This window comes from Schistocerca gregaria, chromosome X (genome assembly GCF_023897955.1).
Source record: "Schistocerca gregaria isolate iqSchGreg1 chromosome X, iqSchGreg1.2, whole genome shotgun sequence".
Taxonomy (NCBI): domain Eukaryota; kingdom Metazoa; phylum Arthropoda; class Insecta; order Orthoptera; family Acrididae; genus Schistocerca; species Schistocerca gregaria.
Genome location: NC_064931.1, coordinates 666561104 through 666580527, shown reverse-complemented (window position 1 = coordinate 666580527; position 19424 = coordinate 666561104). Strand labels below are relative to the sequence as shown.

Genomic DNA, 19424 nt, shown 5'->3' with positions numbered 1-19424 from the left:
GACAGTAGAGAACAACACTGAATCTCGACATAGTCATCTAAAATTTCTTCAATTAACTAGCTGTGATATGGTGTTCCTGTGAAGATGTAGAGTTATAATGAGAGTAGGCAAGAGTGTACCCTGGACCTAGGAATCTGAGCTGGAAGGAGGGGGGGGGGGGGGGGAGGGTAGCAACTCATATTAGTGAATTCCAAAATAGTTTTGATCTTTCACAACAAATAGTTCTGGGTGCATTTGCTACTATCCCTTTCCACTACATGGTGCTCTTTCTTCAAATTGATCTCAATTACGAAAGAAATGTCAGACATTTAGCTGCAGTGGGGCACTGGGCGAATTCTAGTGCGGCAGATGAAAATTTGTGTCTGATCGGGAGTACAACCCGGATTTCCCGCTTTACACGAGCGGTCGCTTCAACCACGTCGGTTACCCGAGTGTGTTCTCCGTTGCCGCACACTACCGAATGACACCACCTATCCATTGCTCCACTTGCTCGTAGCCCAGCTGTATTCCTGCAAGGCTTCAGATAGTCGTGTACATGTGCACTGAAACACCGCAACGCCGTCTGGTGTACATATTATATATGAATGGTGTGTGTTCTTTCATCTGCTCAAAAATGTTCAAATGTGTGTGAAATCTTATGGGACTTAACTGCTAAGGTCATCAGTCCCTAAGCTTACACACTACTTAACCTAAATTATCCTAATGATAAACACACACGCCCATGCCCGAGGGAGGACTCGAACCTCCGCCGGGACCAGCCGCACAGTCCATGACTGCAGCGCCGTAGGCCGCACATCTGCTCATGTAGCTGCACTGAAATATTGCAACGCCGTCTGGCGTGTACTTTATCTGTGGTCGGTGTCTGTTTTTCGAACATGCATGTCCGCAGCAACAGACATCATTGACATATAATATATATGCTAGACGATGTTTCGATATTTCAGCGGAGATGCACAACAGTATCCGAATCCTTGCGGGAATACAGATAAGCTGCGGGCGAGTGGAATAGTGTAGCGTGTGGCAAATGGAGATCTGTATCGGACGAGATACGTGCTCGGATAGCTGAGGCGGTTAAGGCAACCACTCGTATAAAGCGGGAAATCCTGGTTACACTCCTGGGATGGCAGAAATTTTCATGTGTCGCGTTAAGTTTACTCAGTGGCCCACTGCAGCTAAATGTCTGAAATTTCTATCGTAATTCAGTACCAGTTTGAAGAAAGGTGGAGCATGTAGTGGAGAAAGATAGTAGAAAGTGCACCCAGAACTATTTGCTGTGAAATCTCAAAAGTATTTTGCCATTCACCAATGTAAGTTGCCACCCGCCGCCCCTCCTTCCACCTCAAATTCTCAGGTCCTGAGAACACTCTTGACCATTCTCATTGTAACACTACAATTTCACAGGAAAGCCAGATCGTGGATACTTGCCTGAAGAAATTTTGGGTGACTATGTCGAGGTTGCCTTCTTCTCCGATGGTGGGGTGGCTTGCGTGCCTCTGCGATACAAATTGTCGTACCGTAGGTACAACAACAGCGGAGGAATATCTATTGAGAGGCCAGACATACATGTGGCTCATGAAGAAGTGTAGCGGCCTTTTCAGTAGTTGCAGGGACAAAAGTCTGGATGACTGACTGATCTGTGCAGGTACTGCGAAGAAATGAAAGCAAGTGGAAACTACAGCCGTAATTTTTCCCGTGGACATGCAGCTCTGTTGTATGGTTAAATTATGGTGGTATCCTCTTGGGTAAAATATTCCGGAGGTGCAATAGGTCCACATTCGGATCTCTGGGCGGGGACAGCTCAGGAGGATGTCGTCATCAGGAGAAACAAAACTGACATTCTACGGATCGGAGCGTGGAATGTTAGATCGTTTAACCGGGCAGGTAGGTTAGAAAATTTAAACAGGGAAATGGACAGACTGGAGATAAACATAATGGGGATTAGTAAAGTTCGGTGGCAGGTGGAACACGACTTCTGCCCAGAAGAATACGGGGTAACAAATACAAAATTCAGGTAGAATAAAGCAGGAGCCGGGAAATGCGGGTAAGCTGCTATGAACAGCATAGTAAACGCATTATCGTACCCAAGATAAACACGAAGCCCACGCCTACCACAGTAGCGCAAGTTTACATGCCAACTAGCTTCGCAGGTGGTGAAGAGATTGAAGAAATGTATGATGAGATAAAAGAAATTATTGAGAGAGTTAAAGGAGACGAAATTTAATAGTGATAGGGGACTGGAATTCGACAGTAGAAAAAGGAAAAAAAGTAGAGGAATTTTGCACAGAACATAATTTAATCACCGTTGACACTTGGTTTAAGAATAATAAAAGCAAGCTGTATACGTGGAAGAGACCTGCAGATGCCGGAAGTTTCAAACTGATTATAAAACAGTTAGACTTAGGAACCAGATTTTAAACTATAATATATTTCCAGGGGCAGATGTGGACTCCGGCCACAATTTATTGGTTATGAACTGTAGAGTAAAATTGAAGAAATTGGAAAAAGGTAGGAAATTAAGGAGGTGGGATAGGATGAGTTTTAAGATTCAGAGCTTGCAGAGAGCTTCAGAGAGAGCAGTAGACAATGGCTGATTAGAACAGGGGAAAGGAAACCAGTAAAAGACGACTGGGTAGCTTTAAGACATAAATAGTGAAGGTAGCAGAGTATGAAATAGGTAAAAAGACAAAGACTAATAGAAATCCTTGGATAACACAGGAGATATTGAATATAATTGACGAAAGGTGAAAATTTGAAAATGCAGCAAAAGAAGCAGGCGAAAGGGAATACAAACGTTTACAAGATGCGACTGACAGGAAGTGCAAAATTTCTAAGCAGGTATCGCTAGAGGACAACTATAAGGAATTAGAAGAATATTTCACTAGGTGAAAAATAGATACTGCTTTCACGAAAATTAAACAGGCCTTTGGGGAAAAGAGAAACAGCTATATTAATATCAAGAGCACAGATGGTAAATCTGTACTACGCAAAGAAGGGAAAGCTGATAGCTAGTAGGAGTATACTGACTCTCTATGCAAGGGAGATGAACTTAAAAGTAATATTATAGAAAGAAGTGGACGTAGATGAAGATGGGGAGGAGGATCTGTCAAAGTTCTGAAAAATCTAAGTCCAATCAAAGCCCTGGGAGTAGATGATATTCCGTCATAACTGCTGGTATCCTTACAAGAGCCGGCCATGACAAAACTCTTCTTTCAAGAAGAATGCAGTAATTCCAATTACAAGGAAATCAGTTGATGAAAGGTGTGAAAATGACCGGACTACCAGTTTAATAAGTCTTTGGTTGCAAAATACTAACAAGAATCCTTTACAGAGGAATGGGGAAACTGATAGAGCCAGACCTCGGGGAAGATCAATTTGGATTCCGGAGAAATATATGAGCAAGCGAGTAAATACTGGCCCTACGAATTATCTTAGAAGAGAGTTTAAGGAAAGGCAAACCTACAGTTACAGCATTTGTAAACTTAGAGAAAGCTTTTGACAATGTTGGCTTGCATACTCTTTTTGAAATTCTGAAGGTAGCATGGGTAAAATACAGGGAGTGAAAGGCTATTTATAGCTTATAAAGAAATGAGACGGCAGCTGCAAGAGTCGAGGGGCATGAAAGCGAGGCAGTGATTGAAAATGTAGTGAAACAGGATTGTAGCCTATCCCCGATATTATTTAATATGTACACTGAACAAGTAGCAAAGGAAACCAAAGAAAAATTTCTAGTAGGAATTAAAGTTTAGGGAAAAGAAATAAAACTTTTGTAATTCTGTCAGAGACAGCAAAGGAAGAACAATTGAACGGAATGGACAGTGTCTTGAAAGGACAATATAAGATGAACATCAACAAAACCAAAAAGAAAGGATAATGGAATGTAGTCGAATTAACTGAAGTGGTGCGAAGGGGCCCAGATTAGGAAACGAGACACTTAACGTAGTAGTTGAGGTTTGCTATCTGGGCAGCAAAACACCAGGTGATGGACGAAGTAGAGTATATAAAATGCAGACTAGCAACTGCAAGAAAAGCATTTCTGAGGAAGACAAATTTGTTAACGCCGATTATAGATTTAAGTGTTAGGAAGTCTTTTCCCGTGGGTATTTGTCTGAAGTGTAGCTACGTATGGAAGTGAAACAAGGACGATAAACAGTTTAAATAAGAAGATAATAGAGCTTCCGAAATGGGGTGTTACAGAAGAATGCTGAAGATTATATGTGTCGATAACGTAACTAATAAAGAAGTACTGAACAGAATTGCGGAGGCATGAAATTTGTGGCACAACTTGATCAAATGAAAGGATTGTTTGATAGGACACATTCTGAGACATCAAGGGATCACAAATTCAGTATTGGGGGGAAATGTGGGAGCTAAACGTCGTAGAGGGAGATCAAGAGATGAATATAGTGAGCAGATTCAGAGAAAGATGTAGTTTGCAAAAAAAAAAAAAAAGAAAAAAAAAGTTCTGATGACTCTCAGCACTATGGGACTATGGGACTTAACATCTGAGGTGATCAGTCCCCTAAAACTTAGAAGTACTTAAACCTAACTAACCTAAGGACATCACACACAGCCATGCCCGAAGCAGGATTAGAACCTGCGACCGTAGCGGTTCCAGACTGTAGCGCCTAGAACCGCTTGGCCACACCAGCCGGCTGTATTTTGCAGAAGTTATTCGAAGGTGAAGAGGTTAGCACAGGATATAGTAACATGGTGAGCTGCATCATAACAGTCTTCGCACTGAAGACCAGAACAACACATGTCGAGGTTCAGTGATGTTCTGTACTGCCTGCTTCTCTATCCAGCAGTGCCCATCTCCGACTTTTTATTCACCTTTCTAAACACATTGACATCGTATGAGTCAAAACAATGCTATAATTAAATGTGTCGAACAGAGCTTTTCGGCCCATTCTTAGTTATGTACGACTAAGTGCTTTCATAAATGTAACACTATTTTAGTTGTTTGATCTACCAATGATTATCATATCAATAATTTCATTATGTTCTTGGAACTGGATATTTAGGGAATACGCTTCGAAAACAGTCTGGTTTGAATGAACCACTGTGAACGTGAGCGTAGGCCTAGAAGCGTCGGCTGGTCCAGTTTTTTGAACACAATGGCAGCGAAGAGGCTAGGAGCACACTGCTGCCATCTACAAACGAGACGGCGGACGTGTGCTACTCTCGCACAGTCAGTAAGGACGATTTTCACTCAGTACGTTTATAGGAAGACGAGGAGCGCTGGAGAGCTGGGCGTTCCGAGACTATAGCCTCGTCTCGGCCTCGAGCAGAGGCTAGGCGCGCTCCTGCGGCTGCTGCAGCGGCGGCGCGCGCCACAGGTCGGCTCCGGCGGCGCCCCAGCCGCGCGGCGTGTCGTACTGCTCCAGGGAGCTGAACGTGCTCACGTTCACCGCCTTCTTCTTGGCGGGCGGCCGCAGCGTCTCGTAGCGGCCGGGCCGGAACGACTGTCCTCCGAACTGCTGCTGCAGCTGCTCCGCGAACAGGAACGGAGTGGGCGTCGGCGTCGCCGTCGCCGAGGGCTGCGCGCCCGCCGCGGCGGGGTCCTCGAGGCGCTCCGGCGCCTTCTGCTGGGGGCCCATCAGTTTGATCGGCACGGTGACGGCGGCCGACGCCAGCTCGTAATCGGCGACGGCGTCCGCGACGACGGCGGTGTCGGGCTGCGCGACGGGCGGGGCGCGCGAGGCCAGCGGCCGCTCGGCGTCGGCGTCGGCGGCGTCGGCGTCGCGGCGCGGCTGCGGGCTGCCCGCCGCCTCCTTGGCGGGGTTGGAGGAGCAGACGTCGGGCGCCGCGGCGGCGCCGGCCCCGGAGGCGGCGGCGGGCAGCAGCAGCGGCCGCTTGGCGTACAGGCCGCGCGGGCTCGTCCACAGGTTGCGCACCAGCCGCTCGGCGCCGGGCACCGCGGCGCTCACCATCTCCTCCACGGACGGGAAGCGGCGCAGGTAGGCCGTCACCGACAGCAGCGCCGCCAGCTCCGACATCAGGAAGGACGCGCACGCCACGAAGAACGACCAGCCGTAGCGGTAGTCGAACAGCGCCGCCTGCTGCGTGCCGCGGGGGCGCTCCAGGTAGGCGTCGCTCAGCACCGACGCGAACACCACCAGGCCCCCGCCCAGCGACAGACCTGGACACCGAGAGATTCTGTGTCCTCTTCCAAAGGAAACGTTTCTCTTATAACGGGAGACGATTAGGTTTGTTTATAAATAAATAAATCTTCTGCTACCAGTCACGATTTTTTCTTTATTTTACTATTCGCACGACGCGTTTCGAGAAATAATTCCCCTTTTTCAAGTGCGTTTTTTGGTGTGTATTAAGCCATTTCTTTTGATGTTGTCAGTGTGTGTGAATCTGCTTCACTTCGTTGACTTTTACTCTGATACATAAAAACATGCGATTTTTAGTTGGGTATCAATTCTTTTTGCTCTGATGAGTGACACAGGGAATTGTATCTATGCTTTATAGATCTAGAAAAGGCATATGACCGGGTTCCTAGGAGGAAGTTATTGTCTGTTCTACGAGATTATGGAATAGGAAGCAAACTTTTGCAAGCAATTAAAGGTCTTTACATGGATAGTCAGGCAGCAGTTAGAGTTGACGGTAAATTGAGTTCATGGTTCAGAGTAATTTCAGGGGTGAGACAAGGCTGCAAACTGTCTCCACTGTTGTTCATATTATTTATGGATCATATGTTGAAAACAATAGACTGGCTGGGTGAGATTAAGATATGTGAACACAAAATAAGCAGTCTTGCATATGCGGATAACTTAGTTGTGATGGCAGATTCGATTGAAAGTTTGCAAAGTAATATTTCAGAGCTAGATCAGAAATTTAAGGACTATGGTATGAAGATTAGCATCTCCAAAACGAAAGTAATGTCAGTGGGAAAGAGATATAAACGGATTGAGTGCCAAATACGAGGAACAAAGTTAGAACAGGTGGACGGTTTCAAGTACTTAGGATGCATATTCTCACAGGATGGCAACATAGCGAAAGAACTGGAAGCGAATTGTAGCCTACTCTCTTCTGCAAGAAGGAAATCAGCACCAAGACCAAGTTATCTGTGCACCGTTCAATCTTTCGACCAACTTTGTTGTATGGGAGCGAAATCTGGGTGGATTCAGGTTACCTTATCAATAAGGTTGAAGTTACGGATATGAAAGTAGCTAGAATGATTGCAGGTACTAGTAGATGGGAAGAATGGCAGGAGGGTGTTCACAATGAGGAAATCAAAGAAAAACTGGGAATGAACTCTATAGATGTACCAGTCAGGGCGAACAGGCTTAGATGGTGGGGTCATGTTGCACGCATGGGAGAAGCAAGGTTACCCAAGAGACTCATGGGTTCAGCAGTAGAGGGTAGGGGGAGTCGAGGCAGACCAAGGAGAAGGTACCTGGATTCGGTTAAGAATGATTGTGAAGTAATAGGCTTAACATCAGAAGAGGCACCAATATTAGCACTGAACAGTGGATCATGGAGAAAATATATAAGGGGGACTATGCTCCAGACTGAACGCTGAAAGGCATAATCAGTCTTAAATGATGATGATGATCAATTCTTTTTGTGATGTTAGTGCTTAAAATTTAGAACAATTTGTACTTACAGTTTTCTAATGGTCACACACACTTACCATCACACACAACTTGTTGTACAATTTACACGTCGAAAATAAACAAAACAGTTACAAAGATCTTCTTACAGGTACAATTAAAGAACATACATGTCCTGTTGACAGAAACTGAAAAGAAATACCTTACATGTATGAATCCAAAAGCACCACGCCTAAGAGCGCAGCCAAAATTTAAACTGTGGACTACCTGTAAGAAGATCTTTGTAACTGTTTTGTTTATATAAGATATTTTCGATGAGTAAAGTGTACAACAAGTTGTGTGTGATGTTAAGTGTGTGGGAGACTATACAAATGGACCATTAGAAAACTATAAATACAAATTCTTCTAAATTTTAGCCACTAACCTCACTAAAAGAATTGATACGCAACTAAAAATCGCGTGTTTCTTATGCATTACAGTAAAAGTACAAAAAATGAAGCAGACTCACACACACTGACATCAAAAGAAATGGCTTAATACACACCAAAAAACGTACTTGAAAATGTGAATTATTTCTCGAAACGAGTCGTACGAATAGTAAAATAAAGAAAAAATCGCGACTGGTATCAGAAGATTTATTTATTTATAAACAAACCTAATGCATCTACAGTCACAGGCTTCAAAAACCATTTATAATGGATCAAATCAGCGAGACGATTAGGCCGTGCTTGTCTGCGGGCTTAGGGAACAACGAGAATTAGTAAACGCAGACATCACCCGCAGGGGACACAGTGGACGTTGTAATTAAAGTACAGAACGCACCACAGGTCGCGTATTATTTGGTTTACTTTGTCCGTTTTGCTCGCCACACGCGAAAATCTTCAGATATTCACTGAGATAGTGGCAATATGTTACAAGTTAAAAGCACCACTTTGTATCTGGTGAAATGGGTTCTGCCTGAAACCAAATACACTACTGGCCATTAAAATTGCTACACAAAGAAGAAATGCAGGTGATAAACGGGTATTCATTGGACAAATATATTATACAAGAACTGACATGAGATTACATTTTCACGCAGTTTGGGTGCATAGATCCTGACAAATCAGTACCCAGGATAACCACCTCTGGCCGTAATAACGTCCTTCATACGCCTGGGCATTGAGTCAAACAGAACTTGGATGGCGTGTACAGGTACAGCTGCCCATGCAGCTTCAACACGATACCACAGTTCATCAAGAGTAGTGACTCGCGTATTGTGACGAGCCAGTTGCTCGGCCACCATTGACCAGACGTTTTCAATTGGTGAGAGATCTGGAGAATGTGCTGGCCGGGGCAGCAGTCGAACATTTTCTGTATCCAGAAAGGCCCGTACAGGACCAGAAACATGCGGTCGTGCATTATCCTGTTGAAATGTAGGGGTTCGCAGGGATCGAATGAAGAGTAGAGCCACGGGTCTTAACACATCTGAAATGTAACGTCCACTTTTCAAAGTGACGTCAATGCGAACAAGAGGTGACCGAGACGTGTAATCAATGGCACCCCATACCATCACGCCGGGTGATACGCCAGTATGGAGATGACCAATACACGCTTCCAATGTGCGTTCACCGCGATGTCGCCAAACACGGATGCGACCATCACGATGCTGTAAACAGAACCTCGATTCATCCGAAAAAATGACGTTTTGCCATTCGTGCACCCAGGTTCGTCGTTGAATAGACCATCGCAGGCGCCCCTGTCTGTGATGCAGCGTCAAGGGTAACCGCAGCCGTGGTTTCCTAGCTGATAGTCCATGCTGCTGCAAACGTCGTCCAACTGTTCGCGCAGATGGTTTTTGTATTGCAAACGTCCCCATCTGTTGACTCGGGGATCGAGACGTGACTGCACGATCCGTTACAGCCATGCGGATAAGATGCCTGTCATCTCGACTGCTAGTGATACGAGGCCGTTGGGATCCAGCACGGCGTTCCGTATTACCCTCCTGAACCCACCGATTCCATATTCTGCTAACAGTCATTGGATTTGGACCAACGCGAGCAGCAATGTCGTGATACGATGAACCGCAATCGCGATAGGCTACAATCCGACGTGCATCAAAGTCGGAAACATGATGGCACGCATATCTCCTCCTTACACGAGGCATCACAACAAAGTTTCACCAGGCAACGCCGGTCAACTGCTGTTTGTGTATGAGAAATCGGTTGGAAACTTTCCTCCACTCAGCACGTTGTACGTGTCGCCCCTGGCGCCAGCCTTGTGTGAATGCTCTGAAAAGCTAATCATTTGCATCTCACAGCATCTTCTTCCTGTGGGTTAAATTTCGCGTCTGTATCACGTCATCTTCGTGGTGTAGCAATTTTAATGGCCAGTAGTGTAAAATAATAAAAAAAAACACCACTCGGTAGTCGTCAACATAAAGTAGGGGGAATGCCGGTGTCTGACGAGGGAAACCAGACAAAATAAATGAAATAATACGTGACCTGTTAGTGTGTCCTGTACATTAAAGAGAAATTATTTGATTTTACGAGAGTTATTTAGAATGTTAGGTCCGATCGGTCGCGAAATGGAAACCACAGTGAAAATACGATGAATCTTTGCATAGATGGATTGGATAGTGCCTCCAGTATGCCTGTCGATCGCGTCAAGTCGCTCTTTTCATTTCTGACATCAGAGTGAGCACATACAAATGCCTAGAAAATAGCGTCTCCCATTAAGTGTGAGTGCCTATGAGAGATTTCGCCTGATTTCATGCATTCCACACAACGTAACTGCCGTGCATTTCCTTCTTCGTGACAATTCCCTACCGCACTCTGAAGGGGCAATGTGAACGCTCCTGCAGCGTTTTCTACATCTACATCTACATTTATACTCCGCAAGCCGCCCAACGGTGTGTGGCAGAGGGCACTTTACGTGCTACTGTCATTACCTCCCTTTCCTGTTCCAGTCGCGTATGGTTCGCAGGAAGAACAACTGCTGGAAAGCCTCCGTGCGCGCTCGAATCTCTCTAATTTTACATTCGTGATCTCCTCTGGAGGTATAAGTAGGGGGATATTCGATACCTCGTCCAGAAACGCACCCTCTCGAAACTTGGACAGCAAGCTACACCGCGATGCAGAGCGCCTCTCTTGCAGAGTCTGCCACTTGAGTTTGCTAAACATCTCCGTAAAGGTATCACGCTTACTAAATAACTCTGGCGAAACGCGCCGCTCTTCTTTGGATCTTCTCTATCTCCTCTATCAACCCGACCTGGTACAGATCCCATACTGATGAGCATTACTCAAGTATAGGTCGAACGAGTATTTCGTAAGCCACCTCCTTTGTTGATGGACTACATTTTCTAAGGGCTCTCCCAATGAATCTCAACCTCACACACGCCTTACCAACAATTAATTTTATATGATCATTCTACTTCAAACCGTTCCGTGCACATACTCCCAGATATTTTACAGAAGTAACTGCTACCAGTGTTTGTTCTGCTATCATATAATCATGCATTTCGATGGGAAATGTTTGATCACCCACCATACAGCCCGGACTTGGCTCCCTCTGATTTTCATCTCTGGCCACATGAACTACTGGCTATGAAGGCAACATTTTAACACAGACAAAAAGCTGCATATCAGCCTAGAGAATTGGCAGAAAGCACAGGCGGCTGCCTTCTATGATAAGGGTAGTGGGAAGTCGGTACAATGCTAAGACAATTGCCTCAGTCGGAGCGGTGACTATGTAGAAAAGTAGAGAAGCAGCTGGAAGGTGTAGCCAACTGTTGTAAATACAACATTTCTGATTTTCACTGTAGTTTCCATTTCGTGACCGATCGGGTCTTGCTTTCCGTATAGCTCTTGTAGTTTATTTATAAACTGGTTATTTTAAATGGTATAAAAGCAAAAATCAAAACGAAAAATTAGTTCAAATGGTTCAAATGGCTCTTAGCACTATGTTACTTAACATCTGAGGTCATCAGTCCCCTAGTCTTAGAACTACTTAAACCTGACTAACCTAAGGACACCAAACACATCCATGTCCGACGCAGGATTCGAACTTGCGACCGTAGCAACAGCGCGGTTCCGGACTGAAGCGCCTAGAACCGCTCGGCCACAACGCCCGGCGAAAAATTATTAATATGAGCAGCGTAAGTAATGTGAAACTGTTTCCACAAAACATACGATTCCTTTTTAAGGGGGGTAGGACGTCAAACGGGACGACTTGGAGTAGGAGAGACACCACAGTAATTTTTAATTTACACTGTCTATCCTTTTAAAAATAAATTCATAAAATTTTGTTACAATGACCAGAAAGGATTCAGGATTTACACTCATAGTGGTGGAAATTCAAAGATATAAGAAAATAATTTACTTTTTACATTTGTATTTCGCCTTTTTTTCACTTACCATTGACTGCATTTGTTGCAATAGGTACACTTTTCTTCATAAGTAAGGGAGATTCTTCGCGGAATTTTGTACAGCATACAAACCATACATACAGGTGTATGAAAATCTAGAATTTTCCAAATCTAATAAAAACTGCGGTAAAAATTGAGACAATTAACTATAAAATGAGTTTTTTCTAAACATGAAGTTTAAAATGAAACAGTACATTCATTGTTTCATAAATTAAATAATTTCTAGAGTTTAATACACCTGTAAGTATGGTTTGTACGCTGTACAAAATTCATCGAAGAATCTCTCTTACATATGAAAAAACGTGTGTCTCTAGCAACAAACTCAGCCAACAGAAGTGAAAAAAATGATGAACTTCCACCTGTAAAAAAAATTTTTTTTTTGAACTTACATTGGTATGATTGTGATTCCTTAATCCTTCCTGGTCATGCTGACAAAGTTTTATGAATTTATTCGTAAAATATAGACAGTGGAAATTAAAATGTCCTGTGGTGTCTCTCCTGCTCCAAGACGGCCCGTTTGACGTCCTACCCCCCTTAATGATAATAGTTGACGAAACATTGATAATACGTAGAACTGCTGTGGGTGGTGCTTGGGTAAGAGCTATGAGCAGTACTTCACCTTCGAAAAAAGAAAAGGAAGGAAGATTAGTGTTTAAAGTCCAGTCGACATCGAGGTTATTAGAGACGGAGCTGAGGCTCGAATTGATTCAAGGATGAAGCCGTCCTGGAATTCGCCTGGAGCGATTTTGGAAACCACTATAAACCTAAATCAGGGTGGCCGGACGCGCGTTTGAACAGTCGTCCTCTCAAATGAGAGTCTAGTGTGTTACCTACCGCGGCACCTCATTGGCCTCTTCATCTTTGATACTGTGAAATAAATTTTTTCTTTTGGAATCCCTTCGCTTTCCATATTTTGAGAGGTGGTTGTATGGACCAAAAAAGAACAAAATTTCCAGTGAATATGGGGTCTAAAGTGAATTCCTTAAGAGCTGTGAGCACTTGTTCACCTTCGCTACCGTGAAACACATCTTTTCTACTGAACAGGTGCTCATCGGTCTTTAGGTATGCATTTGAGACCCCCCTTTTTACTAGACGATTGTTTCTTGTATACTTGACTATCTTGGATCGAATGATGGTTCCTGTCACATCTCCGAAGATTGATCTTTCCTCCTGGGACATCCTATATAGTATAGTGGAAAGAATACACGATAAAATTTGTATGTGATTTGGCAGAACAGGACGTTCGAAATGTAGTGCACTGTGCAGCCATCTGGCCTTGGATCGAGTCAAACTGAACTTCAGTGACAGATGCGTGTGCATCATTCCGTGCTGCTTCAACTCTATACCAGAATTCATCAGGGTGAGGACAGCACATGCAACGTACAATTTTGTGTGGTCTTGTTGAAAGATAATGTCACTGAGATGTAGAAGATAACGCACAGCCATCGGCCTTTACACTCAGGAAATGTAACGCCGCTGTCCAAATTACTGGTTAATGAGACCTGGTCAAGCAGCGCTCCGCGAGCGAGAGACTCCGTCTGCACTCCTGCTTAGTGCTCCGAGAACAGCGGAGAGAGGAGCTGAGGTATTACGAGGAACAGGGAAAAGAAGGTTGCAGCCAGAAGCGACTAAAGCATATCACTCGCCTTGTCACTTGCCAAGCAGTTCGCTAACAGTACTACTTGTGTTAAATCAAATTAACCTTCTACATTTGCAATACTACAGTGTCTACGCCCTTGTCTACGAAAGATAAAGTAGAGAAGCCCCATCGTTAAGCTCCGAATGGGAATTGCCTTACTTTCTGCATAGTTTAAAGGCCATGCAAAGTACTTAATATACCATTATGAGCTTGAGAAACACTTCTTGCAAGATCATTACAACACCAGCCACAAAGGCGATATGATGCAACTTGTCTTCTGACGAACGACAGTAAATGTTGGCTGAACTGAAGACGGCCATTAGGAAAAAAACTGGGTGAAGAGAAAGCAGAGTGGTGACAAAATCCCTTATGGTCGACATCATCAGTTATTCGTACTCATGGAGAATCATTTGGTAACAGACATTGCAGACAAGATTGATGCTGTCAAATAAAAAAGTAATCCTATGGAAAAATCAGCTTCGAGTTCGTGATGTGGAACGTTTCCCGTAACTCAAGGCAGTCATTTGTGGACCATACATGAGTGACTACGTTTCAGGAATTGAAACATTTCATCATGAATGCTCAAAGGGATGCCAAGACATTGCACGACTGAAGACCGATTTTGATTTATTTGTCAGACCGTTCTCGCTTTTGGCTGCAAATGAACTTCATTACCTCCAACTTGAGCTGATAGCCGTACAGTGTAGCGACCAACTCAACGATCTGTTTGTCCAATCCAGGAATTTATAAGACTTTTATAAAATGTTACGCCAAGAGCAACATCAGTGAGTTCAGCTCACTGTACTAGCCCCATATAATGTACCTATTTAATCAAGTAATAAAAGTTATTTCTTTAGCCAAAAAATAAAAAATTGAAAATAAAAATACATGAAAAAATCCTGCTTGTAAAAGTACGCTGCAATAATCGCCTCTCATAAGTAGTTCCACTATGTTTTCAAAGACGTCTTGAAAAGCTTCTGGCGCGTGCAGCCTTCACAAATACCCGTCTTACTTACACACCTGATCGGAATAGCGCAGTGGTAGGCGAAGCAGGAGTGCTGAGCACACTCGGCTGCGATCGCAGAGTGCGAGCGCAATTCTAGGCCAGGCATGATCTAAGCGAACTAGAGGCTTAGTGTACTCATACCGTCACGCCTGGTGCTGGATCCGCACGACGGTGACGAAGGAAATGTGTCAACGTTCGTTTTCCACGGAACCTCCACACATGGGGGTGTCCTTCGTGATTCTGTATGCCGAACTGGGACTTGTCCGAAAATACGACGTAATATCACAGAGACTCACAGTCCGCGGTGCTCCAGTTGTCGTTATATTATCCTCGTGGGAAGGAGACCTGTATTTAACACCCAGTCGACAATGAGATCATTAGAGATGGATCGCAACCTCGGATTAGTGAAGGAATGGAAAGGATATCAGCCGCCTCTTTCAATGTAACTATCCCCCCGAATTTGCCTTAAGCAATTTTGGGAAATTAAGCAAAAAGCAAAATCTCGACGGCAGGGCTGGGATTTGAATGGTTGTCCTTCCGAACGCGGGTACTGTGCGCTATCTACTACGCCACCTCTCTCGGTATATCAGAATGGATGTCTTGTGCAAACAGGTCCATTTCCTGATCCAAAGTACAGGTCATGATTGTGAGATCCTGAATAGCCGAGCGAATAATATGTCTGTCCTCTCGGGCGTTAGTTGCACAAGGCCACTGCGATCCTGCATGACTGAGTACGTACCTCCTGTAATTTACCATTTCATCATACTCACATGACAGTCGTGTGACCCCGACCATCGCGAGCAGCAATATCGTGGAATGATACACTGCAGTTTCGATAGACCTCGTTGCTACCTCCGTCGAACTCCGACGCGTGCTTATAACACGATTTTCTCACAGAAAAACAACATTCAAATGGTATTTATGAATGAGAAACTCGTCGAGTAATTTTTTTTTTACACACAGAACATAATGGCGTTACTCCTATGTACTTTGTGAAGTTGAGGTGAAATGCTAATCATTTGTATGTCGTCTTCAGTGCATTATAATTTTTATGACCTGCAATGTAGTTTCTGTCCAATGGATGAACTGAATGTGAGCAAGAATGAAAGTAATCGAAAGGGGTCATTTTTCTGACCAGATTATCTCTAAAAAGTGGGACCATTACTTGCGAAACCTTTGAGAACAGTAGTCTAAAATTCGAACTTTAATTTTAGATTATAACGTAGATTCCAAAATCCCGTACATTACGTTTATATCACATGTGAAAAGGACTACAGCTTGTTCGTAAGTGGAGGAATGAGAAGAATTTTAAGGGGCAGTCAAATGAAAACGATACAGCTGTAAAAAACGTAAGTACAGTGTTTATTATTTCAAAAGTATTCGCCTAACTGTTAACATATTTATCCCATTGTGAGACAAGACAGTGAGTGCCTTCACGGAAAAATGTTTGTGGTTTTTTATGGAATCACGACTGCGCCAAGGCGTACAGTTCTTCGCCCGAAACAAATCGATGGCCACGAATGTCTTTCTTCAGAGCTGGAAAAATATGGAAATCGCATGGGGAGAGATCGGGAGTGTATGGAGGATGTGTAAGGGCTTCCCAGCGAAACTCCGATAGCGTGGGCGTATCCACATGTTGCCAAGGTTGTTTTGACTAGGCTGCACAAGTTTCGCTGGCAAGCCCTTACACATCGTGTATACAGTGCTTATCTCTCCTCGATTTCCGTATTTTTCGAGCCCTGAAGAAAGACTTCCGTGGGTACCAATTTGCTTTGGACGAAGAGGTGCACACCTGGGTACAACCATGGTTCCTTGCGCTGGGTAGGCGCGCGGTCTCGGGCGCCTTGCCACGGTTCCAGTTCGACGTCGGAGGTTAGAGTCCTCCCTCGGGCATGGGTTTGTGTGTTGTCTTTAGCGTGTGTTAGTTTAAGTTAGATTAAGTAGTATGTAAGCCCACGGACCGATGACCTCAGCAGTTTAGTCCCATAGGAACTTACCACAAATTTTCAAATTTCCATGATTTCGTAGGCAACCAGAAACATTTTTCCATGGAGACACTGACAGTCTTGTCTCACAGTGCGATAAATGTGTTAAAAACTATGGAGATTACTTTTGAAATAATGGACAGTTTACTTACTTCATTTCCATCTGTCTCGTTTTGATTTGACTGCTCCCTATAATTAACAATGATACACACGTGAGGGGCCTAGTTCATGAATCGTTCATGGCCCTATACTGACTATAAATGGCAATCGGACGACCTGAATAAGGAACATGGGCTTCTTTGGCGACATATTAAATTGTTACATACCTCCGAGGATGTAGAGTCCACATGCGATGAGCATCTTGTGGTCACAGCTGCAGTGTCCCATCACGGCGAACAACGTGGCGATTAGGATGAGTAGCAGACCCACAGCTTCAAACGGCATTGAAAGCCTGAAGAAAGTGAAAGAGAAAGTGTGTATAGAGAGCCATGTCACAAAAGACTGCTTTAATTTATCTGCAAACTAGTGGTGGTGCTCCTTAACTATAAGTTGGAAATACCTCAGTGTAACAATTTTCCACTACCATTGAATTCCACACGACGAATCTTCTGAGACGATTCTTATACAACGTGAGTACAAACAGCTAGGTAAATTTCCGTGTTGCTTTTATCTTAATTGAAATTCGTAAAATTATGACTTGGGATGTTACTTTATCTGCTATCTGTTTGCGAACTGTGTAAATTTCAATACAACCCGAGTAAAAACACCAATAACTTTGAAAATTCAGCGTAAACAATATTTTGCCTAGGTATCGACAGAAAATAGCAGCAGCGAATCGTTTTTTAAAATAATCTTGTTCTTTCGTTCAAGGACTGGACCCTTGACCGTTTCGAGTAAAGAAAAGAATAATGTACACTCCTGGAAATTGAAATAAGAACATCGTGAATCCATTGTCCCAGGAAGGGGAAACTTTATTGACACATTCCTGGGGTCAGATACATCACATGATCACACTGACAGAACCACAGGCACATAGACACAGGCAAAAGAGCATGCACAATGTCGGCACTAGTACAGTGTATATCCACCTTTCGCAGCAATGCAGGCTGCTATTCTCCCATGGAGACGATCGTAGAGATGCTGGATGTAGTCCTGTGGAACGGCTTGCCATGCCATTTCCACCTGGCGCCTCAGTTGGACCAGCGTTCGTGCTGGACGTGCAGACCACGTGAGACGACGCTTCATCCAGTCCCAAACATGCTCAATGGGGGACAGATCCGGAGATCTTACTGGCCAGGGTAGTTGACTTACACCTTCTAGAGCACGTTGGGTGGCACGGGGTACATGCGGACGTGCATTGTCCTGTTGGAACAGCAAGTTCCCTTGCCGGTCTAGGAATGGTGGAACGATGGGTTCGACGACGGTTTGGATGTACCGTGCACTATTCAGTGTCCCCTCGACGATCACCAGAGGTGTACGGCCAGTGTAGGAGATCGCTCCCCACACCATGATGCCGGGTGTTGGCCCTATGTGCCTCGGTCGTATGCAGTCCTGATTGTGGCGCTCACCTGCACGGCGCCAAACACGCATACGACCATCATTGGCACCAAGGCAGAAGCGACTCTCATCGCTGAAGACGACACGTCTCCATTCGTCCCTCCATTCACGCCTGTCGCGACACCACTGGAGGCGGGCTGCACGATGTTGGGGCGTGAGCGGAAGACGGCCTAACGGTGTGCGGGACCGTAGCCCAGCTTCATGGAGACGGTTGCGAATGGTCCTCGCCGATACCCCAGGAGCAACAGTGTCCCTAATTTGCTGGGAAGTGGCGGTGCGGTCCCCTACGGCACTGCGTAGGATCCTACGGTCTTGGCGTGCATCCGTGCGTCGCTGCGGTCCGGTCCCAGGTCGACGGGCACGTGCACCTTCCGCCGACCACTGGCGACAACATCGATGTACTGTGGAGACCTCACGCCCCACGTGTTGAGCAACTCGGCGGTACGTCCACCCGGCCTCCCGCATGCCCACTATACGCCCTCGCTCAAAGTCCGTCAACTGCACATATCGTTCACGTCCACGCTGTCGCGGCATGCTACCAGTGTTAAAGACTGCGATGGAGCTCCGTATGCCACGGCAAACTGGCTGACACTGACGGCGTCGGTGCACAAATGCTGCGCAGCTAGTGTCATTCGACGGCCAACACCGCGGTTCCTGGTGTGTCCGCTGTGCCGTGCGTGTGATCATTGCTTGTACAGCCCTCTCGCAGTGTCCGGAGCAAGTATGGTGGGTCTGACACACCGGTGTCAATGTGTTCTTTTTTCCATTTCCAGGAGTGTATATTACCTGAATTTACTCTAGCAGCAGCCAAGTCCTCTGTTTCCATTGTTTCATATTTAATCCAACTTGATATATTATGTGACATTTATTAGAATATACAGGTGTGGACGAAAATATTAAAACACAAGACCCACGACACATTACCATGCCTAATACGGTGCAGAAAAGCCGTTGGCATTGAAAACAATTTCCAGTCGTCGTCGAATTGATAAATACAAGTCCTGTATGGCTTTCAAGGGAATCTTATACCATTCTTCCAGAAAAGAGAGACAAGTTCAGGCAACGATGATGGATGAGGAGGAGGGGGAGATTAGTGTTTAATGTCCCGTCGACAACGAGATCAATGGAGATGGAGCACAAGCTCGGGTTAGAGAAAGATTGGGAAGGAAATCAGCCGTGCTCTTTCAAAGGAACCATTCTGGAATTTGCCTGAATCTATTTAGGGAAATCACGGAAAACCTAAACCAGGATGGCCGAACGATGATGGAGG

At 44.8% G+C, this 19424-nt stretch overlaps 1 protein-coding gene across 1 annotated transcript in view; it reads right to left on the bottom strand.

Annotated features, from left to right (window-relative positions):
* Positions 1-470: 470 nt before the first annotated feature.
* The window catches only part of LOC126298262 (voltage-dependent calcium channel gamma-7 subunit-like), a 179031-nt gene continuing 160077 nt past the window's right edge, over positions 471-19424 (bottom strand). Inside the window, exons 4-7 of the mRNA XM_049989564.1 lie at positions 16924-17048; positions 5832-6139; positions 5403-5486; positions 471-542 (exon numbers count right to left, since the gene is read on the bottom strand). Coding sequence (XP_049845521.1) covers positions 471-542; positions 5403-5486; positions 5832-6139; positions 16924-17048 — 589 coding nt within the window. The remainder of the gene's footprint in view (positions 543-5402; positions 5487-5831; positions 6140-16923; positions 17049-19424) is intronic.